The 25,000-nt window shown below is 46.4% G+C and overlaps 2 protein-coding genes across 2 annotated transcripts in view; one reads left to right on the top strand and one right to left on the bottom strand.

Moving 5' to 3' along the window:
* Positions 1 to 14,364, top strand: part of fam184b (family with sequence similarity 184 member B) — a 51,071-nt gene extending 36,707 nt beyond the window's left edge. The window contains exons 17-20 of the mRNA XM_036973200.1: positions 863 to 980; positions 3,580 to 3,687; positions 13,522 to 13,895; positions 14,105 to 14,364. Of these exons, the coding sequence (XP_036829095.1) occupies positions 863 to 980; positions 3,580 to 3,687; positions 13,522 to 13,895; positions 14,105 to 14,198 (694 nt within the window). The 3' untranslated portion in view covers positions 14,199 to 14,364. The remainder of the gene's footprint in view (positions 1 to 862; positions 981 to 3,579; positions 3,688 to 13,521; positions 13,896 to 14,104) is intronic.
* A 2,087-nt stretch (positions 14,365 to 16,451) lies between these two features.
* Positions 16,452 to 25,000, bottom strand: part of LOC110519436 (mucin-16) — a 40,332-nt gene continuing 31,783 nt past the window's right edge. Inside the window, exons 14-18 of the mRNA XM_036973199.1 lie at positions 24,162 to 24,241; positions 20,453 to 20,541; positions 20,159 to 20,301; positions 19,897 to 19,999; positions 16,452 to 17,012 (exon numbers count right to left, since the gene is read on the bottom strand). Of these exons, the coding sequence (XP_036829094.1) occupies positions 16,811 to 17,012; positions 19,897 to 19,999; positions 20,159 to 20,301; positions 20,453 to 20,541; positions 24,162 to 24,241 (617 nt within the window). The 3' untranslated portion in view covers positions 16,452 to 16,810. The remainder of the gene's footprint in view (positions 17,013 to 19,896; positions 20,000 to 20,158; positions 20,302 to 20,452; positions 20,542 to 24,161; positions 24,242 to 25,000) is intronic.

Genomic DNA, 25,000 nt, shown 5'->3' with positions numbered 1-25,000 from the left:
AGGAGGAGAGGGGTGTGGTTAATGTGTGTTCCCAGCAGGAGGAGAGGGGTGGGGTTAACGTGTGTTCCCAGCAGGAGTAGAGGGGTATGGTTAACGTGTGTGTGTTCCCAGGCTGGAGGAGGAGAGGGGTGGGGTTAATGTGTGTGTGTTCCCAGCAGGAGGAGAGGGGTGGGGTTAACGTGTTCCCATCAGGAGGAGAGGGGTGGGGTTAACGTGGTCCCAGCAGGAGGAGAGGGGTGGGGTTAACGTGTGTTCCCAGCAGGAGGAGAGGGGTGGGGTTAACGTGTGTGTGTTCCCAGGCTGGAGGAGGAGAGGGGTGGGGTTAATGTGTGTTCCCAGCAGGAGGAGAGGGGTGTGGTTAATGTGTGTTCCCAGCAGGAGTAGAGGGGTATGGTTAATGTGTGTCTGTTCCCAGGCTAGAGGAGGAGAGGGGTGTGGTTAATGTGTGTGTGTTCCCAGCAGAAGGAGAGGGGTGTGGTTAATGTGTGTGTGTTCGTTCCCAGCAGGAGGAGAGGGGTGTGGTTAATGTGTGTGTGTTCCCAGGCTGGAGGAGGAGAGGGGTATGGTTAATGTGTGTGTGTTCCCAGGCTGGAGGAGGAGAGGGGTGTGGTTAATGTGTGTGTGTTCCCAGCAGAAGGAGAGGGGTGTGGTTAATGTGTGTGTGTTCGTTCCCAACAGGAGGAGAGGGGTGTGGTTAATGTGTGTGTGCTCCCAGGCTGGAGGAGGAGAGGGGTATGGTTAATGTGTGTGTGTTCCCAGGCTGGAGGAGGAGAGGGGTGTGGTTAATGTGTGTGTTCCCAGGCTACGGGAGCGTGAGGGGTGTGGTTAACGTGTGTGTGTGTGTGTGTGTGTGTGTTCCCAGGCTACGGGAGCGTGAGGAGAGGTGCAGGAGGAGGGAGGTTCCTCTCTGTGATGATCTCCAGATGGGAAGACTACAGGAGAGACTCACTGAGAGGAACCAGCTCATCAAACGCCTGGTGGTAAGAACACACCCCACACTCACTCACACACCTACCGCACACATACACACACACCTACCGCACACACACCTACCCCACACTCACTCACACACCTACCGCACACACACACACACCTACCGCACACACACCTACCCCACACTCACTCACACACCTACCGCACACACACACACACACCTACCGCACACACACCTACCCCACACTCACTCACACACCTACAGCACACACACACACACCTACCGCACACACACCTACCCCACACTCACTCACACACCTACCGCACACACACCTACCCCACACTCACTCACACACCTACCGCACACAAACACACACACCTACCGCACACACTCACACACCTACCGCACACACACCTGCCTACCCCACACCTGCCTACCCCACACACCAACACACACACACTTACCACACACACCTACCCCACCTACCTCACACTCACTCACACACCTACCGCACACACACCTACCCCACACTCACTCACACACCTACCCCACACTCACACACACACCTACCCCACACTCACCCACACACCTACCGCACACACACCTACCCCACACTCACTCACACACCTACCGCACACACACCTACCCCACACTCACACACACACCTACCGCACACACACTCACACACCTACTGCACACACACCTACCCCACACTCACTCACACACCTACCGCACACACACCTACCCCACACACACCTACCCCACACTCACTCACACACCTACCGCACACACACCTACCGCACACACACTCACACACCTACCGCACACACACCTACCCCACACTCACTCACACACCTACCGCACACACACCTACCCCACACTCACACACACCTACCGCACACACACTCACACACCTACCGCACACACACCTACCCCACACTCACTCACACACCTACCGCACACACACCTACCCCACACTCACTCACACACCTACCGCACACACACCTACCCCACACTCACTTACACACCTACCGCACACACACCTACCCCACACACCAACACACACACACACTTACCACACACACCTACCCCACCTACCTCACACTCACTCACACACCTACCGCACACACACCTACCCCACACTCACTCACACACCTACCCCACACTCACACACACACCTACTGCACACACACCTACCCCACACTCACACACACACACCTACCCCACACCTGCCTACCCACATACCAACACACACACACTTACCACACACACCTACCCCACCTACCTCACACTCACCCACACATCTACCTCACACTAACTCACACACCTACCTCACACTCACTCACTCACACACCTACCTCACACTCACATACACATCTACCTCACACTCACTCACACATCTACCTCACATACACACCTACCTCACACTCACTCACTCACACACCTACCTCACATTCAACCCCACTCATACCCCACACTCCAACCCCACTCCTACCCCACAAACAGCTACCTCCCACTCCTACCCCACAAACAGCTACCCACCACTCCTACCCCACACACCTACCCCACACACCTACCCCACACTCCTACACCACAAAAACCTACCCAACACACACCTACCCCACTTACACCTACCACACACCTACCCCACACACATCTACCACACACACACACACCTACCACACACACTACCCCACATACACCTACACCACACACTCCTACCCCACATTCCTACCCACACACTCCTACCCCACACACTACCCCACACACACCTACACCACACACTCCTACCCCACATTCCTACCCACACACCTAACACACACCTACCCCACTCCTACCCCCACACACATACCCCCTACCTACCCCACACACCTACCCCACTCCTAACCCCACACCTACCCCACACCTCTACCCCACACACCTACCACACACACCTTCCCCACACTCCTACCCCACACACTCTTACCCCACACTCCTACCCCCCACACCTACCCCATTCCTACCCCCACACCTAACACACACACACCTAACACACCTACCCCACACACCTACCCCACTTCTACCCCATACACACCTACCCCACACATCTATACCCCACTACTACCCTACACACACCTACCCCCTAACTCTTACCCCACACACCTAACACGCACCTACCCCACACTCCTACCCCACTACCCCACACATCTACCCCACACCTACCCCCACACACAGCTACCCCCCACTCCTACCCCACTCCTACCCCACACACCTACCCCACTCCTACCCCACACACACCTAACCCCCCCACACCTACCCCACACTCCAACCCCACTCCTACCCCACACTCCAACCCCACTCCTACCCCACAAAGAGCTACCCCCCACTCCTACCCCACACACCTACCCCACACTCCTACCCCACAAACAGCTACCCCACACACCTACCCCCCACTCCTACCCCACAAACAGCTACCCCACACTCCTACCCCACTCCTACCCCACACACAGCTACCCCCCATTCCTACCCCACTCCTACCCCACACACCTACCCCACTCCTACCCCACACACCTACCCCACACCTACCCCACACACCTACCCCACTCCTACCCCCCACTCCAACCCTACTCCTACCACACACACCTGATGTCTCATTGTTTCTCCAGGAGGAACGACATCAGCTGCAGCTTCATCCTCCGGTTGCCGGGGACAACGGAACCCTCAGGCTCCATGACAACAGGCCACACCCCGGGATCGTTACACCAACTATGAGGGTGACACACACACTCCTCTGTTGTCTTTGTGTTTCACTGTGTTGTATTGGTGGGATTAACTAGTGTTGTATTGGTGGGATTAACTAGTGTTGTATTGGTGGGATTAACTAGTGTTGTATTGGTGGGATTAACTAGTGTTGTATTGGTGGGATTAACTAGTGTTTCACTGTGTTGTATTGTTGGGATTAACTAGTGTTGTATTGGTGGGATTAACTAGTGTTGTATTGGTGGGATTAACTAGTGTTGTATTGGTGGGATTAACTAGTGTTGTATTGGTGGGATTAACTAGTGTTTCACTGTGTTGTATTGGTGGGATTAACTAGTGTTGTATTGGTGGGATTAATTAGTGTTTTACTGTGTTGTATTGGTGGGATTAACTAGCGTTGTATTGGTGGGATTAACTAGTGTTGTATTGGTGGGATTAACTAGTGTTGTATTGGTGGGATTAACTAGTGTTGTATTGGTGGGATTAACTAGTGTTGTATTGGTGGGATTAACTAGTGTTGTATTGGTGGGATTAACTAGTGTTGTATTGGTGGGATTAACTAGTGTTGTATTGGTGGGATTAACTAGTGTTGTATTGGTGGGATTAACTAGTGTTGTATTGGTGGGATTAACTAGTGTTGTATTGGTGGGATTAACTAGTGTTGTATTTGTGGGATTAACTAGTGTTGTATTGGTGGGATTAACTAGTGTTGTATTGGTGGGATTAACTAGTGTTTAACTGTGTACTATTGGTGGGATTAACTAGTGTTGTATTGGTGGGATTAACTAGGGTTTTACTGTGTTGTATTGGTGGGATTAACTAGTGTTGTATTGGTGGGATTAACTAGTGTTGTATTGGTGAGATTAACTAGTGTTGTATCTGGTGGGATTAACTAGTGTTTTACTGTGTTGTATTGGTGGGATTAATTAGTGTTTACTGTGTTGTATTGATGGGATTAACTAGTGTTGTATCTGGTGGGATTAACTAGTGTTTTATTGTGTTGTATTGGTGGGATTAACTAGTGTTTAACTGTGTTGTATTGGTGGCATTAACTAGTGTTTTACTGTGTTGTATTGGTGGGATTAACTAGTGTTTAACTGTGTTGTATTGGTGGCATTAACTAGTGTTTTACTGTGTTGTATTGGTGGGATTAACTAATGTTTTACTGTGTTGTATTGGTGGGATTAACTAGTGTTGTATTGGTAGGATTAACTAGTGTTGTATTGGTGGGATTAACTAGTGTTGTATTGGTGGGATTAACTAGTTTTGTATCTGGTGGGATTAACTAGTGTTGTATCTGGTGGGATTAACTAGTGTTGTATTGGTGGGATTAACTAGTGTTGTATTGGTGGGATTAACTAATGTTTTAATGTGTTGTATTGGTGGGATTAACTAGTGTTGTATTGGTAGGATTAACTAGTGTTGTATTGGTGGGATTAACTAGTGTTGTATCGGTGGGATTAACTAGTTTTGTATCTGGTGGGATTAACTAGTGTTGTATCTGGTGGGATTAACTAGTGTTGTATTGGTGGGATTAACTAGTGTTGTATTGGTGGGATTAACTAGTGTTGTATTGGTGGGATTAACTAGTGTTTCACTGTGTTGTATTGGTGGGATTAATTAGTGTTTTACTGTGTTGTATTGGTGGGATTAACTAGTGTTTTACTGTGTTGTATTGGTGGGATTAACTAGTGTTGTATTGGTAGGATTAACTAGTGTTGTATTGGTGGGATTAACTAGTGTTGTATTGGTGGGATTAACTAGTGTTTCACTGTGTTGTATTGGTGGGATTAACTAGTGTTTCACTGTGTTGTATTGATGGGATTAACTAGTGTTTAACTGTGTTGTATTGGTGGGATTAACTAGTGTTGTATTGGTAGGATTAACTAGTGTTGTATTGGTGGGATTAACTAGTGTTGTATTGGTGGGATTAACTAGTGTTTCATTGTGTTGTATTGGTGGGATTAACTAGTGTTGTATTGGTGGGATTAACTAGTGTTGTATTGGTGGGATTAACTAGTGTTGTATTGGTGGGATTAACTAGTGTTGTATTGGTGGGATTAACTAGTGTTGTATTGGTGGGATTAACTAGTGTTGTATTGGTGGGATTAACTAGTGTTGTATTGGTGGGATTAAATAGTGTTTAACTGTGTACTATTGGTGGGATTAACTAGTGTTGTATTGGTGGGATTAACTAGGGTTTTACTGTGTTGTATTGGTGGGATTAACTAGTGTTGTATTGGTGGGATTAACTAGTGTTGTATTGGTGAGATTAACTAGTGTTGTATCTGGTGGGATTAACTAGTGTTTTACTGTGTTTATTGGTTGGGATTAATTAGTGTTTACTGTGTTGTATTGATGGGATTAACTAGTGTTGTATCTGGTGGTATTAACTAGTGTTTTATTGTGTTGTATTGGTGGGATTAACTAGTGTTTAACTGTGTTGTATTGGTGGCATTAACTAGTGTTTCACTGTGTTGTATTGGTGGGATTAACTAGTGTTGTATTGGTAGGATTAACTAGTGTTGTATTGGTGGGATTAACTAGTGTTGCATTGGTGGGATTAACTAGTTTTGTATCTGGTGGGATTAACTAGTGTTGTATCTGGTGGGATTAACTAGTGTTGTATTGGTGGGATTAACTAGTGTTGTATTGGTGGGATTAACTAGTGTTGTATTGGTGGGATTAACTAGTGTTGTATGGGTGGGATTAACTAGTGTTGTATTGGTGGGATTAACTAGTGTTGTATTGGTGGGATTAACTAGTGTTGTATTGGTGGGATTAACTAGTGTTTCACTGTGTTGTATTGGTGGGATTAATTAGTGTTTTACTGTGTTGTATTGGTGGGATTAACTAGTGTTTTACTGTGTTGTATTGGTGGGATTAACTAGTGTTGTATCTGGTGGGATTAACTAGTGTTTTATTGTGTTGTATTGGTGGGATTAACTAGTGTTTAACTGTGTTGTATTGGTGGCATTAACTAGTGTTTCACTGTGTTGTATTGGTGGGATTAACTAGTGTTGTATTGGTAGGATTAACTAGTGTTGTATTGGTGGGATTAACTAGTGTTGTATTGGTGGGATTAACTAGTTTTGTATCTGGTGGGATTAACTAGTGTTGTATCTGGCGGGATTAACTAGTGTTGTATTGGTGGGATTAACTAGTGTTGTATTGGTGGGATTAACTAGTGTTGTATTGGTGGGATTAACTAGTGTTGTATTGGTGGGATTAACTAGTGTTGTATTGGTGGGATTAACTAGTGTTGTATTGGTGGGATTAACTAGTGTTGTATTGGTGGGATTAACTAGTGTTTCACTGTGTTGTATTGGTGGGATTAATTAGTGTTTTACTGTGTTGTATTGGTGGGATTAACTAGTGTTTTACTGTGTTGTATTGGTGGGATTAACTAGTGTTGTATTGGTAGGATTAACTAGTGTTGTATTGGTGGGATTAACTAGTGTTGTATTGGTGGGATTAACTAGTGTTTCACTGTGTTGTATTGATGGGATTAACTAGTGTTTCACTGTGTTGTATTGGTGGGATTAACTAGTGTTGTATTGGTGGGATTAACTAGTGTTGTATTGGTGGGATTAACTAGTGTTGTATTGGTGGGATTAACTAGTGTTGTATTGGTGGGATTAACTAGTGTTTCATTGTGTTGTATTGGTGGGATTAACTAGTGTTGTATTGGTGGGATTAACTAGTGTTGTATTGGTGGGATTAACTAGTGTTGTATTGGTGGGATTAACTAGTGTTGTATTGTTGGGATTAACTAGTTTTGTATTGGTGGGATTAACTAGTGTTTTACTGTGTTGTATTGGTGGGATTAACTAGTGTTGTATTGGTAGGATTAACTAGTGTTGTATTGGTGGGATTAACTAGTGTTGTATTGGTGGGATTAACTAGTGTTTCACTGTGTTGTATTGATGGGATTAACTAGTGTTTCACTGTGTTGTATTGGTGGGCTTAACTAGTGTTGTATTGGTGGGATTAACTAGTGTTGTATTGGTGGGATTAACTAGTGTTGTATTGGTGGGATTAACTAGTGTTGTATTGGTGGGATTAACTAGTGTTTCATTGTGTTGTATTGGTGGGATTAACTAGTGTTGTATTGGTGGGATTAACTAGTGTTGTATTGGTGGGATTAACTAGTGTTGTATTGGTGGGATTAACTAGTGTTGTATTGGTGGGATTAACTAGTGTTTCACTGTGTTGTATTGTTGGGATTAACTAGTGTTGTATTGGTGGGATTAACTAGTGTTGTATTGGTGGGATTAACTAGTGTTGTATTGGTGGGATTAACTAGTGTTGTATTGGTGGGATTAACTAGTGTTTTACTGTGTTGTATTGGTGGGATTAACTAGTGTTGTATTGGTAGGATTAACTAGTGTTGTATTGGTGGGATTAACTAGTGTTGTATTGGTGGGATTAACTAGTGTTTCACTGTGTTGTATTGGTGGGATTAACTAGTGTTTCACTGTGTTGTATTGATGGGATTAACTAGTGTTTAACTGTGTTGTATTGGTGGGATTAACTAGTGTTGTATTGGTGGGATTAACTAGTGTTTCATTGTGTTGTATTGGTGGGATTAACTAGTGTTGTATTGGTGGGATTAACTAGTGTTGTATTGGTGGGATTAACTAGTGTTGTATTGGTGGGATTAACTAGTGTTGTATTGGTGGGATTAACTAGTGTTGTATTGGTGGGATTAACTAGTGTTGTATTGGTGGGATTAACTAGTGTTGTATTGGTGGGATTAAATAGTGTTTAACTGTGTACTATTGGTGGGATTAACTAGTGTTGTATTGGTGGGATTAACTAGGGTTTTACTGTGTTGTATTGGTGGGATTAACTAGTGTTGTATTGGTGGGATTAACTAGTGTTGTATTGGTGAGATTAACTAGTGTTGTATCTGGTGGGATTAACTAGTGTTTTACTGTGTTTATTGGTTGGGATTAATTAGTGTTTACTGTGTTGTATTGATGGGATTAACTAGTGTTGTATCTGGTGGGATTAACTAGTGTTTTATTGTGTTGTATTGGTGGGATTAACTAGTGTTTAACTGTGTTGTATTGGTGGCATTAACTAGTGTTTCACTGTGTTGTATTGGTGGGATTAACTAGTGTTGTATTGGTAGGATTAACTAGTGTTGTATTAGTGGGATTAACTAGTGTTGCATTGGTGGGATTAACTAGTTTTGTATCTGGTGGGATTAACTAGTGTTGTATCTGGTGGGATTAACTAGTGTTGTATTGGTGGGATTAACTAGTGTTGTATTGGTGGGATTAACTAGTGTTGTATTGGTGGGATTAACTAGTGTTGTATGGGTGGGATTAACTAGTGTTGTATTGGTGGGATTAACTAGTGTTGTATTGGTGGGATTAACTAGTGTTGTATTGGTGGGATTAACTAGTGTTTCACTGTGTTGTATTGGTGGGATTAATTAGTGTTTTACTGTGTTGTATTGGTGGGATTAACTAGTGTTTTACTGTGTTGTATTGGTGGGATTAACTAGTGTTGTATCTGGTGGGATTAACTAGTGTTTTATTGTGTTGTATTGGTGGGATTAACTAGTGTTTAACTGTGTTGTATTGGTGGCATTAACTAGTGTTTCACTGTGTTGTATTGGTGGGATTAACTAGTGTTGTATTGGTAGGATTAACTAGTGTTGTATTGGTGGGATTAACTAGTGTTGTATTGGTGGGATTAACTAGTTTTGTATCTGGTGGGATTAACTAGTGTTGTATCTGGTGGGATTAACTAGTGTTGTATTGGTGGGATTAACTAGTGTTGTATTGGTGGGATTAACTAGTGTTGTATTGGTGGGATTAACTAGTGTTGTATTGGTGGGATTAACTAGTGTTGTATTGGTGGGATTAACTAGTGTTGTATTGGTGGGATTAACTAGTGTTGTATTGGTGGGATTAACTAGTGTTGTATTGGTGGGATTAACTAGTGTTGTATTGGTGGGATTAACTAGTGTTTCACTGTGTTGTATTGGTGGGATTAATTAGTGTTTTACTGTGTTGTATTGGTGGGATTAACTAGTGTTTTACTGTGTTGTATTGGTGGGATTAACTAGTGTTGTATTGGTAGGATTAACTAGTGTTGTATTGGTGGGATTAACTAGTGTTGTATTGGTGGGATTAACTAGTGTTTCACTGTGTTGTATTGATGGGATTAACTAGTGTTTCACTGTGTTGTATTGGTGGGATTAACTAGTGTTGTATTGGTGGGATTAACTAGTGTTGTATTGGTGGGATTAACTAGTGTTGTATTGGTGGGATTAACTAGTGTTGTATTGGTGGGATTAACTAGTGTTTCATTGTGTTGTATTGGTGGGATTAACTAGTGTTGTATTGGTGGGATTAACTAGTGTTGTATTGGTGGGATTAACTAGTGTTGTATTGGTGGGATTAACTAGTGTTGTATTGTTGGGATTAACTAGTTTTGTATTGGTGGGATTAACTAGTGTTTTACTGTGTTGTATTGGTGGGATTAACTAGTGTTGTATTGGTAGGATTAACTAGTGTTGTATTGGTGGGATTAACTAGTGTTGTATTGGTGGGATTAACTAGTGTTTCACTGTGTTGTATTGATGGGATTAACTAGTGTTTCACTGTGTTGTATTGGTGGGCTTAACTAGTGTTGTATTGGTGGGATTAACTAGTGTTGTATTGGTGGGATTAACTAGTGTTGTATTGGTGGGATTAACTAGTGTTGTATTGGTGGGATTAACTAGTGTTTCATTGTGTTGTATTGGTGGGATTAACTAGTGTTGTATTGGTGGGATTAACTAGTGTTGTATTGGTGGGATTAACTAGTGTTGTATTGGTGGGATTAACTAGTGTTTCACTGTGTTGTATTGTTGGGATTAACTAGTGTTGTATTGGTGGGATTAACTAGTGTTGTATTGGTGGGATTAACTAGTGTTGTATTGGTGGGATTAACTAGTGTTGTATTGGTGGGATTAACTAGTGTTTTACTGTGTTGTATTGGTGGGATTAACTAGTGTTGTATTGGTAGGATTAACTAGTGTTGTATTGGTGGGATTAACTAGTGTTGTATTGGTGGGATTAACTAGTGTTTCACTGTGTTGTATTGGTGGGATTAACTAGTGTTTCACTGTGTTGTATTGATGGGATTAACTAGTGTTTAACTGTGTTGTATTGGTGGGATTAACTAGTGTTGTATTGGTGGGATTAACTAGTGTTTCATTGTGTTGTATTGGTGGGATTAACTAGTGTTGTATTGGTGGGATTAACTAGTGTTGTATTGGTGGGATTAACTAGTGTTGTATTGGTGGGATTAACTAGTGTTGTATTGGTGGGATTAACTAGTATTGGTGGGATTAACTAGTGTTGTATTGGTGGGATTAACTAGTGTTGTATTGGTGGGATTAAATAGTGTTTAACTGTGTACTATTGGTGGGATTAACTAGTGTTGTATTGGTGGGATTAACTAGGGTTTTACTGTGTTGTATTGGTGGGATTAACTAGTGTTGTATTGGTGGGATTAACTAGTGTTGTATTGGTGAGATTAACTAGTGTTGTATCTGGTGGGATTAACTAGTGTTTTACTGTGTTTATTGGTTGGGATTAATTAGTGTTTACTGTGTTGTATTGATGGGATTAACTAGTGTTGTATCTGGTGGGATTAACTAGTGTTTTATTGTGTTGTATTGGTGGGATTAACTAGTGTTTAACTGTGTTGTATTGGTGGCATTAACTAGTGTTTCACTGTGTTGTATTGGTGGGATTAACTAGTGTTGTATTGGTAGGATTAACTAGTGTTGTATTGGTGGGATTAACTAGTGTTGCATTGGTGGGATTAACTAGTTTTGTATCTGGTGGGATTAACTAGTGTTGTATCTGGTGGGATTAACTAGTGTTGTATTGGTGGGATTAACTAGTGTTGTATTGGTGGGATTAACTAGTGTTGTATTGGTGGGATTAACTAGTGTTGTATGGGTGGGATTAACTAGTGTTGTATTGGTGGGATCAACTAGTGTTGTATTGGTGGGATTAACTAGTGTTGTATTGGTGGGATTAACTAGTGTTTCACTGTGTTGTATTGGTGGGATTAATTAGTGTTTTACTGTGTTGTATTGGTGGGATTAACTAGTGTTTTACTGTGTTGTATTGGTGGGATTAACTAGTGTTGTATCTGGTGGGATTAACTAGTGTTTTATTGTGTTGTATTGGTGGGATTAACTAGTGTTTAACTGTGTTGTATTGGTGGCATTAACTAGTGTTTCACTGTGTTGTATTGGTGGGATTAACTAGTGTTGTATTGGTAGGATTAACTAGTGTTGTATTGGTGGGATTAACTAGTGTTGTATTGGTGGGATTAACTCGTTTTGTATCTGGTGGGATTAACTAGTGTTGTATCTGGTGGGATTAACTAGTGTTGTATTGGTGGGATTAACTAGTGTTGTATTGGTGGGATTAACTAGTGTTGTATTGGTGGGATTAACTAGTGTTGTATTGGTGGGATTAACTAGTGTTGTATTGGTGGGATTAACTAGTGTTGTATTGGTGGGATTAACTAGTGTTGTATTGGTGGGATTAACTAGTGTTGTATTGGTGGGATTAACTAGTGTTGTATTGGTGGGATTAACTAGTGTTTCACTGTGTTGTATTGGTGGGATTAATTAGTGTTTTACTGTGTTGTATTGGTGGGATTAACTAGTGTTTTACTGTGTTGTATTGGTGGGATTAACTAGTGTTGTATTGGTAGGATTAACTAGTGTTGTATTGGTGGGATTAACTAGTGTTGTATTGGTGGGATTAACTAGTGTTTCATTGTGTTGTATTGATGGGATTAACTAGTGTTTCACTGTGTTGTATTGGTGGGATTAACTAGTGTTGTATTGGTGGGATTAACTAGTGTTGTATTGGTGGGATTAACTAGTGTTGTATTGGTGGGATTAACTAGTGTTGTATTGGTGGGATTAACTAGTGTTTCATTGTGTTGTATTGGTGGGATTAACTAGTGTTGTATTGGTGGGATTAACTAGTGTTGTATTGGTGGGATTAACTAGTGTTGTATTGGTGGGATTAACTAGTGTTGTATTGTTGGGATTAACTAGTTTTGTATTGGTGGGATTAACTAGTGTTTTACTGTGTTGTATTGGTGGGATTAACTAGTGTTGTATTGGTAGGATTAACTAGTGTTGTATTGGTGGGATTAACTAGTGTTGTATTGGTGGGATTAACTAGTGTTTCACTGTGTTGTATTGATGGGATTAACTAGTGTTTCACTGTGTTGTATTGGTGGGTTTAACTAGTGTTGTATTGGTGGGATTAACTAGTGTTGTATTGGTGGGATTAACTAGTGTTGTATTGGTGGGATTAACTAGTGTTGTATTGGTGGGATTAACTAGTGTTTCATTGTGTTGTATTGGTGGGATTAACTAGTGTTGTATTGGTGGGATTAACTAGTGTTGTATTGGTGGGATTAACTAGTGTTGTATTGGTGGGATTAACTAGTGTTGTATTGGTGGGATTAACTAGTGTTTCACTGTGTTGTATTGTTGGGATTAACTAGTGTTGTATTGGTGGGATTAACTAGTGTTGTATTGGTGGGATTAACTAGTGTTGTATTGGTGGGATTAACTAGTGTTGTATTGGTGGGATTAACTAGTGTTGTATTGGTGGGATTAACTAGTGTTGTATTGGTGGGATTAACTAGTGTTGTATTGGTGGGATTAACTAGTTTTGTATTGGTGGGATTAACTAGTGTTGTATTGGTGGGATTAACTAGTGTTTCACTGTGTTGTATGAATGTTGTCGTCATGACGTTGTGTTTCACTGTGTTGTATGAATGTTGTCGTCATGACGTTTCAGAGGAAGCGTGTGGACGAGTCTCCGCCCCGCGTCACCAGCGTTCCAAACCTCAGCGCCTATGAGAGGAGCGTCCTCCTCCCCCACGACACCCCCTCCCCCTGCCTCCCCCAACATCCCTCCCCCTCCTCAACTCTGCCCTACGCCTCCTCCTCTCTCCCCCGTTCCTCCCCCTCCCTCCCACGTACTCCCAGGTCTCCCAGTTTGGATCCCAGCGGTCGCGGCCCTCTCTCTCGTACCCCCACTCCTCTCCCCCCTGCTCCCACCACCCCCCTCCCCCTCTGTCCATCCTCCCTCCCCGAGCCTCGACATGGGATTCGACACGTCACCTCACCCTCGCAGGAGCTCCGCCCACACCTGAACAGCCAGTCAACCAGGTAACAGATACTGTATCTATGGAAACAGCACAGCCAATAGCACTGTCTGTGTTCCTTCACAAAGCCCAATGTCCTTCTCTGTCTGTCTAAGAATATCATCCCATAGTTGTCTGTCTCCTTCTGTATTTCTGTCTGTCTGACTCTCTGTCTGTCTGTCTGTCTGTCTCTCTGTCCCCCAGCAGTCTAAAATGTGCTTCCTGTGTTCCCAGGAGCCCATATTTGGAGCAGAGGGGGAGTGGCCAGGGGGCAGAGGGGCGGGACCCTCAGAGGCAGGATTGGTACACGAAGTACTTCTCCTTCTGAACACACACACCACACACACCCCACACACACACAGGTGACCTCTACACACCTGTACAACACACTCAGCTTTAAACAAACACCTGACAGACCAAAACTATGCTTGTTCAATGCAAATGTACTGTATTATAATCTATAATGTGGAATAAAGTATTTTATTTATATTTAATCTGCTGTCTTTGGTTTGTTGTTGTATCAGTTTCAGCTACTGTAGGGGGGGCTGTTTCCCGAACCAGGTGACTGTTGTTCAGATACTGTAGGGGGGGCTGTTTCCCGAACCAGGTGACTGTTGTTCAGATACTGTAGGGGGGGCTGTTTCCCGAACCAGGTGACTGTTGTTCAGCTACTGTAGGTGGGGCTGTTCCCCGAACCAGGTGACTGTTGTTCAGATACTGTAGGGGGGGCTGTTTCCCGAACCAGGTGACTGTTGTTCAGATACTGTAGGGGGGGCTGTTTCCCGAACCAGGTGACTGTTGTTCAGATACTGTAGGGGGGGCTGTTTCCCGAACCAGGTGACTGTTGTTCAGATACTGTAGGGGGGGCTGTTTCCCGAACCAGGTGACTGTTGTTCAGATACTGTAGGGGGGGCTGTTTCCCGAACCAGGTGACTGTTGTTCAGATACTGTAGAGGGGGGCTGTTTCCCGAACCATGTGACTGTTGTTCAGATACTGTAGGGGGGGCTGTTTCCCGAACCAGGTGACTGTTGTTCAGATACTGTAGGGGGGGCTGTTTCCCGAACCAGGTGACTGCTGTTCAGATACTGTAGGGGGGGCTGTTTCCCGAACCAGGTGACTGGTGTTCAGATACTGTAGGGGGGGCTGTTCCCCGAACCAGGTGACTGTTGTTCAGATACTGTAGGGGGGGCTGTTTCCCGAACCAGGTGACTGTTGTTCAGCTACTGTAGGGGGGGCTGTTTCCCGAACCAGGTGACTGTTGTTCAGATACTGTAGGGGGGGCTGTTTCCCGAACCAGGTGACTGCTGTTCAGATACTGTAGGGGGGGCTGTTTCCCGAACCAGGTGACTGTTGTTCAGATACTGTAGGGGGGGCTGTTTCCCGAACCAGGTGACTGTTGTTCAGATACTGGAGGGGGGCTGTTTCCCGAACCAGGATGAATGAGTTAACCAGGTGACTGTTGTTCAGATACTGTAGGGGGGCTGTTTCCCGAACCAGGTGACTGTTGTTCAGATACTGTAGGGGGGCTGTTTCCCGAACCAGGTGACTGTTGCTCAGATACTGTAGGGGGGGCTGTTCCCCGAACCAGGTGACTGTTGTTCAGATACTGTAGGGGGGGCTGTTTGTGTGTTTTGTCCTATACTTATATTTATTTTAATCCCAGCCCCCGCAGGAGGTCTTTTGCCTTCTGGTAGGCCGTCATTGTAAATAATAATTCGTATTTAACTGACTTGCCTAGTTAAATAAAGGTTAGATAAAATAATGAAAGCCACCCTCTCTTGAGGAATGCTGCTCTTTAGTTCGCTTTGTGACAGTATTAAAAAAAATATTTAGGATTTAACTTTTCTCCTCAATTACGTTGTAAAAATAGGATGCAGTAGTGAGTCGATACGGCACGGTACCGTCTTTCAGAAGACTTCCTGTTTGGTGGAGCAGCAGTGAGGGCTCTTCGATACTGCACGGTACTGTCTTTCAGAAGACTTCCTGTTTGGTGGAGCAGCAGTGAGGGCTCTTCGATACTGCACGGTACTGTCTTTCAGAAGACTTCCTGTTTGGTGGAGCAGCAGTGAGGGCTCTTCGATACGGCACGGTACTGTCTTTCAGAAGACTTCCTGTTTGGTGGAGCAGCAGTGAGGGCTCTTCGATACGGCACGGTACTGTCTTTCAGAAGACTTCCAGTTTGGTGGAGCAGCAGTGAGGGCTCTTCGATACGGCACGGTACTGTCTTTCAGAAGACTTCCTGTTTGGTGGAGCAGCAGTGAGGGCTCTTCGATACGGCACGGTTCTGTCTTTCCAAGCTAGTCAGAAGACTTCCAGTTTGGTGTGGCGCCATTTCTGTTCCAATGTTCTGGAAGCTTCAGGGTATTTTCTTGTTGTCAGGGAGCTAGTTTATTGTGCCAGATGTTTTGTTTTTAGCGGTGAGACTGCATTGAGGCTAGTACGTTCAGATCCGCAGTTAGGTGGGTAACAGATTTCTGTACTCCGCCGTCCTTGACGAGGCGGAGGGAGTCTGGAAGGGCATCTAGGAATCTTTGCGTTGTTTCTTGATAATAAAATAAAAAATCAGACACGAAAACACACTTTTTGGTCATTGTTTCTAATTCAACGTTTATTAACGAAACCCCTTTTTTAATTTTAGAATACAAAGCCATTACAGTCTTCTGGGTTTATAAATATTATTCACAACAAGAGTTCACCTCCAAAAAAAGGTTACGACTGGATCCTACACAATACTATAGCTAACCACTTAGCATCCCGCTAACCAGTTAGCATCCCGCTAACCACTTAGCATCCCGCTAACCACTTAGCATCCCGCTAACCACTTAGCATCCCGCTAACCACTTAGCATCCCGCTAACCACTCAGCATCCCGCTAACCACTTAGCATCCCGCTAACAACAACAACAACAACAATATGTGGCAGTACACACACTCGCTTTCTCATTGGAACAGGCCACAGTTGTACAGTATGTCAGAGGCAGATCGGAAGGTGAGGACATCGTCGTGGAAACGCTGCAGGTCCAACCTGGCCTGCTTGACGCCCCGCCCCCCTCGACTCTTATAGGTCATAGTCAGCAGCTTGGAGCTCAAGTAGTGGAGCCACAACACATTGGAGTGGGGCTGGTAGTCACCCCACTTGTTACTGTAGGAGAGAGAGAGAGACAGGTTAGAGAAAGACAGGTTACCACCCACACCCCCAATAACCACCCACACCAATGTACCCGTTCTCCATGGTAACCACCCACACCCACATACCCGTTCTCCATGGTAACCCCCCACCCCAACGTACCCGTTCTCCTGTCTCATGAGTCTGTAGATGTCAAACTGCAGGTCTCCATGGTAACCCCCCACCCCAACGTACCCGTTATCCTGTCTCATGAGTCTGTAGATGTCAAACTGCAGGTCTCCATGGTAACCCCCCCACCCCAACGTACCCGTTCTCCTGTCTCATGAGTCTGTAGATGTCAAACTGCAGGTCTCCATGGTAACCCCCCACCCCAACGTACCCGTTCTCCCGTCTCATGAGTCTGTAGATGTCAAACTGCAGGTCTCCATGGTAACCCCCCCACCCCAACGTACCCGTTCTCCTGTCTCATGAGTCTGTAGATGTCAAACTGCAGGTCTCCATGGTAACCCCCCACCCCAACGTACCCGTTCTCCTGTCTCATGAGTCTGTAGATGTCAAACTGCAGGTCTCCATGGTAACCCCCCACCCGTTCTCCTGTCTCATGAGTCTGTAGATGTCAAACTGCAGGTCTCCATGGTAACCCCCCACCCCAACGTACCTGTTCTCCTGTCTCATGAGTCTGTAGATGTCAAACTGCAGGTCTCCATGGTAACCCCCCACCCCAACGTACCCGTTCTCCTGTCTCATGAGTCTGTAGATGTCAAACTGCAGGTCTCCATGGTAACCCCCCACCCCAACGTACCCGTTCTCCTGTCTCATGAGTCTGTAGATGTCAAACTGCAGGTCTCCATGGTAACCCCCCCACCCCAACATACCCGTTCTCCTGTCTCATGAGTCTGTAGATGTCAAACTGCAGGTCTCCATGGTAACCCCCCCACCCCAACGTACCCGTTCTCCTGTCTCATGAGTCTGTAGATGTCAAACTGCAGGTCTCCATGGTAACCCCCCCACCCAAAACGTACCCGTTCTCCTGTCTCCTGAGTCTGTAGATGTCAAACTGCAGGTCTCCATGGTAACCCCCCCACCCAAAACGTACCCGTTCTCCTGTCTCATGAGTCTGTAGATGTCAAACTGCAGGTCTCCATGGTAACCCCCCCACCCCAACGTACCCGTTCTCCTGTCTCATGAGTCTGTAGATGTCAAACTGCAGGTCTCCATGGTAACCACCCACCCCAACGTACCCGTTCTCCTGTCTCATGAGTCTGTAGATGTCAAACTGCAGGTCTCCATGGTAACCCCCCACCCCAACGTACCTGTTCTCCTGTCTCATGAGTCTGTAGATGTCAAACTGCAGGTCTCCATGGTAACCCCCCACCCCAACGTACCCGTTCTCCTGTCTCATGAGTCTGTAGATGTCAAACTGCAGGTCTCCATGGTAACCCTCCACCCCAACGTACCCGTTCTCCTGTCTCATGAGTCTGTAGATGTCAAACTGCAGGTCTCCATGGTAACCCCCCACCCCAACGTACCCGTTCTCCTGTCTCATGAGTCTATAGATGTCAAACTGCAGGTCTCCATGGTAACCCCCCACCCCAACGTACCCGTTCTCCTGTCTCATGAGTCTGTAGATGTCAAACTGCAGGTCTCCATGGTAACCCCCCCACCCCAACGTACCCGTTCTCCTGTCTCATGAGTCTGTAGATGTCAAACTGCAGGTCTCCATGGTAACCCCCCACCCCAACGTACCCGTTCTCCTGTCTCATGAGTCTGTAGATGTCAAACTGCAGGTCTCCATGGTAACCCCCCACCCCAACGTACCCGTTCTCCCGTCTCATGAGTCTGTAGATGTCAAACTGCAGGTCTCCATGGTAACCCCCCCACCCCAACGTACCCGTTCTCCCGTCTCATGAGTCTGTAGATGTCAAACTGCAGGTCTCCATGGTAACCCCCCACCCCAACGTACCCGTTCTCCCGTCTCATGAGTCTGTAGATGTCAAACTGCAGGTCTCCATGGTAACCCCCCACCCCAACGTACCCGTTCTCCTGTCTCATGAGTCTGTAGATGTCAAACTGCAGGTATCCATGGTAACCCCCCACCCCAACGTACCCGTTCTCCTGTCTCATGAGTCTGTAGATGTCAAACTGCAGGTCTCCATGGTAACCCCCCACCCCAACGTACCCGTTCTCCTGTCTCATGAGTCTGTAGATGTCAAACTGCAGGTCTCCATGGTAACCCCCCACCCCAACGTACCCGTTCTCCTGTCTCATGAGTCTGTAGATGTCAAACTGCAGGTCTCCATGGTAACCCCCCACCCCAACGTACCCGTTCTCCCGTCTCATGAGTCTGTAGATGTCAAACTGCAGGTCTCCATGGTAACCCCCCACCCCAACGTACCCGTTCTCCCGTCTCATGAGTCTGTAGATGTCAAACTGCAGGTCTCCATGGTAACCCCCCACCCCAACGTACCCGTTCTCCTGTCTCATGAGTCTGTAGATGTCAAACTGCAGGTCTCCATGGTAACCCCCCACCCCAACGTACCCGTTCTCCTGTCTCATGAGTCTGTAGATGTCAAACTGCAGGTCTCCATGGTAACCCCCCACCCCAACGTACCCGTTCTCCTGTCTCATGAGTCTGTAGATGTCAAACTGCAGGTCTCCATGGTAACCCCCCACCCCAACGTACCCGTTCTCCTGTCTCATGAGTCTGTAGATGTCAAACTGCAGGTCTCCATGGTAACCCCCCACCCCAACGTACCCGTTCTCCTGTCTCATGAGTCTGTAGATGTCAAACTGCAGGTCTCCATGGTAACCCCCCACCCCAACGTACCCGTTCTCCTGTCTCATGAGTCTGAAGATGTCAAACTGCAGGTCTCCATGGTAACCCCCCACCCCAACGTACCCGTTCTCCTGTCTCATGAGTCTGTAGATGTCAAACTGCAGGTCTCCATGTCCCTGGAACAACTCCTCATCCTCTGAGATGTCACAGGACACGGTGAGACCATCTACACACACACACACACACACACACACACACACACACGTTAGTGGTACAGAGCGAGAGACAGGGGTAGAGAGACAGAAGGGTAGAGAGAGAGAGAGAGAGAGAGAGAGAGAGAGAGAGAGAGAGAGAGAGAGAGAGAGGGAGACAGAGGTGGACTGACCAATCTCGAGCCTGGAGAGGGAGTAGTCGATGATGCGTACGCTCACCCCCCTGGTCTCTAAGGAATGGTTTGTTCCATTGAGGAGGAAACTCCCCTCCTTCTCCTTAGTGGACTGGACCAACACATTACCCCAGTGGAGGTCTCTGAGGACAGGAAAACAGGTTACTAACACACACAGTTAGGTGTTACCAGACAGACAGACAGGTTAGACAGACAGACAGGTTAGACAGACAGACAGGTTAGTTAGACAGACAGACAGACAGACAGACAGGTTAGACAGACAGACAGACAGACCTGTGTTCAAAGCAGAGCTCCTGTTCAGCCACAGCCAGAGCAGCAGTCACCTGATGGAGGATACTCTTAGACACCATCACTGACGCCAGCTGGAGAGGAGACAGGAGAGAGGGAGGAGGGGAGAGAGGGAGGAGAGAGAGAGGGGAGGAGGAGAGACGGGAGGAGGGGAGAGAGGGAGGAGAGGGAGGAGAGAGAGGAGAGAGGAGAGAGGGAGGGGAGGAGGAGAGAGGAGAGAGGGGAGGAGGAGAGAGGGGAGGAGGAGAGAGGAGGAGAGAGGGGAGGAGGAGAGAGAGGAGAGAGAGGAGGAGAGAGGAGAGAGGGGAGGAGGAGAGAGGAGAGAGGAGAGAGGGGAGGAGGAGAGAGGGGAGGAGGAGAGAGGGGAGGAGGAGAGGGAGGAGGAGAGAGAGGAGGAGAGGAGGAGAGAGAGGAGGAGAGAGGAGAGAGGGGAGGAGGGGAGAGAGAGGAGAGAGAGAGAGGGAGGGGAGGAGGAGAGAGGAGAGAGGAGAGAGAGGAGGAGGAGAGAGGGGAGGAGGAGAGAGGGGAGGAGGAGAGAGGGGAGGAGGAGAGAGGGGAGGAGGAGAGAGGGGAGGAGGAGAGAGGGGAGGAGGAGAGGGAGGAGGAGAGGGAGGAGGAGGAGAGAGAGGAGGAGAGGAGGAGAGAGAGGAGGAGAGAGGAGAGAGGGGAGGAGGAGAGAGAGGAGAGAGGGGAGAAGGGGAGAGAGAGGAGAGAGAGAGAGGGAGGGGAGGAGGAGAGAGGAGAGGGGAGGAGGAGAGGGAGGAGAGAGAGGAGAGAGAGTGGACAGGACAGGGAGAGGAGATGAGGAGGGGGGGAGGAGGAGAGAGAGGAGAGGAGGAGGAGAGGGAGGAGGAGAGGGAGGAGAGAGAGGAGAGAGAGTGGACAGGACAGGGAGAGGAGATGATGAGGAGGGGAGTTTCGGTATGTTCATAAGCATATCACAAGACCAAACACCCAATCAGATATACTGTAGAGAACCAAACACCCAATCAGATATACTGTAGAGAACCAAACACCCAATCAGATTACTGTAGAGAACCAAACACCCAATCAGATATACTGTAGAGAACCAAACACCCAATCAGATATACTGTAGAGAACCAAACACCCAATCAGATATACTGTAGAGAACCAAACACCCAATCAGATTACTGTAGAGAACCAAACACCCAATCAGATATACTGTAGAGAACCAAACACCCAATCAGATATACTGTAGAGAACCAAACACCCAATCAGATATACTGTAGAGAACCAAACACCCAATCAGATATACAGTAGAGACCAAACACCCAATCAGATATACAGTAGAGAACCAAACACCCAATCAGATATACTGTAGAGAACCAAACACCCAATCAGATATACAGTAGAGAACCAAACACCCAATCAGATATACTGTAGAGAACCAAACACCCAATCAGATATACTGTAGAGAACCAAACACCCAATCAGATATACAGTAGAGAACCAAACACCCAATCAGATATACTGTAGAGAACCAAACACCCAATCAGATATACTGTAGAGAACCAAACACCCAATCAGATATACAGTAGAGAACCAAACACCCAATCAGATATACTGTAGAGAACCAAACACCCAATCAGATATACTGTAGAGAACCAAACACCCAATCAGATATACTGTAGAGAACCAAACACCCAATCAGATATACTGTAGAGAACCAAACACCCAATCAGATATACTGTAGAGAACCAAACACCCAATCAGATATACTGTAGAGAACCAAACACCCAATCAGATATACTGTAGAGAACCAAACACCCAATCAGATTACTGTAGAGAACCAAACACCCAATCAGATATACTGTAGAGAACCAAACACCCAATCAGATTACTGTAGAGAACCAAACACCCAATCAGATATACTGTAGAGAACCAAACAGAACAAAGTGTCCCTCACCTGTCCATTACTGTTCTCCAGGTCTCCTCACCTGTCCAATACTGTCCTCCAGGTCTCCTCACCTGTCCATTACTGTCCTCCAGGTCTCCTCACCTGTCCATTACTGTCCTCCAGGTCTCCTCACCTGTCCATTACTGTCCTCCAGGTCTCCTCACCTGTCCATTACTGTCCTCCAGGTCTCCTCACCTGTCCATTACTGTCCTCCAGGTCTCCTCACCTGTCCATTACTGTCCTCCAGGTCTCCTCACCTGTCCATTACTGTCCTCCAGGTCTCCTCACCTGTCCATTACTGTCCTCCAGGTCTCCTCACCTGTCCATTACTGTCCTCCAGGTCTCCTCACCTGTCCATTACTGTCCTCCAGGTCTCCTCACCTGTCCATTACTGTCCTCCAGGTCTCCTCACCTGTCCATTACTGTCCTCCAGGTCTCCTCACCTGTCCATTACTGTCCTCCAGGTCTCCTCACCTGTCCATTACTGTCCTCCAGGTCTCCTCACCTGTCCATTACTGTCCTCCAGGTCTCTTCACCTGTCCATTACTGTCCTCCAGGTCTCCTCACCTGTCCATTACTGTCCTCCAGGTCTCCCCACCTGTCCATTACTGTCCTCCAGGTCTCCCCACCTGTCCATTACTGTCCTCCAGGTCTCCTCACCTGTCCATTACTGTCCTCCAGGTCTCCTCACCTGTCCATTACTGTCCTCCAGGTCTCCCCACCTGTCCATTACTGTCCTCCAGGTCTCCTCACCTGTCCATTACTGTCCTCCAGGTCTCCTCACCTGTCCATTACTGTCCTCCAGGTCTCCTCACCTGTCCATTACTGTCCTCCAGGTCTCCTCACCTGTCCATTACTGTCCTCCAGGTCTCCTCACCTGTCCATTACTGTCCTCCAGGTCTCCTCACCTGTCCATTACTGTCCTCCAGGTCTCCTCACCTGTCCATTACTGTCCTCCAGGTCTCCTCACCTGTCCATTACTGTCCTCCAGGTCTCCTCACCTGTCCATTACTGTCCTCCAGGTCTCTTCACCTGTCCATTACTGTCCTCCAGGTCTCCTCACCTGTCCATTACTGTCCTCCAGGTCTCCCCACCTGTCCATTACTGTCCTCCAGGTCTCCTCACCTGTCCATTACTGTCCTCCAGGTCTCCTCACCTGTCCATTACTGTCCTCCAGGTCTCCTCACCTGTCCATTACTGTCCTCCAGGTCTCCTCACCTGTCCATTACTGTCCTCCAGGTCTCCTCACCTGTCCATTACTGTCCTCCAGGTCTCCTCACCTGTCCATTACTGTCCTCCAGGTCTCCTCACCTGTCCATTACTGTCCTCCAGGTCTCCCCACCTGTCCATTACTGTCCTCCAGGTCTCCTCACCTGTCCATTACTGTCCTCCAGGTCTCCTCACCTGTCCATTACTGTCCTCCAGGTCTCCTCACCTGTCCATTACTGTCCTCCAGGTCTCCTCACCTGTCCATTACTGTCCTCCAGGTCTCCTCACCTGTCCATTACTGTCCTCCAGGTCTCCTCACCTGTCCATTACTGTCCTCCAGGTCTCCTCACCTGTCCATTACTGTCCTCCAGGTCTCCTCACCTGTCCATTACTGTCCTCCAGGTCTCCTCACCTGTCCATTACTGTCCTCCAGGTCTCCTCACCTGTCCATTACTGTTCTCCAGGTGTCCTCACCTGTCCATTACTGTTCTCCAGGTCTCCTCACCTGTCCATTACTGTTCTCCAGGTGTCCTCACCTGTCCATTACTGTCCTCCAGGTCTCCTCACCTGTCCATTACTGTTCTCCAGGTCACTGCCTCCAAACTCAAACTCCAGGATCAGAAACAGCTGCTCCTCATTGAAGAAATCTGAGAGAATGAAACAGACGGAGGCTAAATTAGTCAATGAGGTTTATTCACGAGAACGCTGGTCTGTTGTACAAAACCATTAATTTAATACCGGCTCCTTACTCCTTACATTCACACACAAACAGTAGGTATCCTACGCACACACTGTCCTGCTGCCTAGCCGACAAAGATTAGGGGAGTCCGTGAGAATCACTCCTCCCTCAAGACAGGGAGACCCTGGGAAGTACTCTGTGGCCCCCAGCCAAGGTCGGCACCGAATCAGACAGTCTGTTTTAAGATACTATAATACAGATATATTGTTATACACTCTGAACAAAAACTACACTCACGGATATTTAATTCTACTGACTAAAACCCACACACACATTAGAATAACCTCATGATTCTAATCAATTTCATCAGGATTCTCATCACTTCCATCATGATTCTCATCACTTCCATCATGATTCTCATCACTTCCATCATGATTCTCATCACTTCCATCATGATTCTCATCACTTCCATCATGATTCTAATCAATTTCATCATGATTCTCATCACTTCCATCATGATTCTAATCAATTCCATCATGATTCTAATCAATTTCATCATGATTCTAATCAATTTCATCATGATTCTAATCAATTTCATACAATCATATGGTTTCAGGGTGGAATATTCTAATCATTCATATGAACATATAAAATCCCATTAACACTTTGTCACCCTGGGGTATTGTGACGTCACCCTGGGGTATTGTGACGTTACCCTGGGGTATTG

Source organism: Oncorhynchus mykiss, unplaced genomic scaffold, assembly GCF_013265735.2.
Source record: "Oncorhynchus mykiss isolate Arlee unplaced genomic scaffold, USDA_OmykA_1.1 un_scaffold_225, whole genome shotgun sequence".
Lineage (NCBI taxonomy): Eukaryota > Metazoa > Chordata > Actinopteri > Salmoniformes > Salmonidae > Oncorhynchus > Oncorhynchus mykiss.
This window is presented reverse-complemented; position numbering and strand designations above follow the sequence as displayed.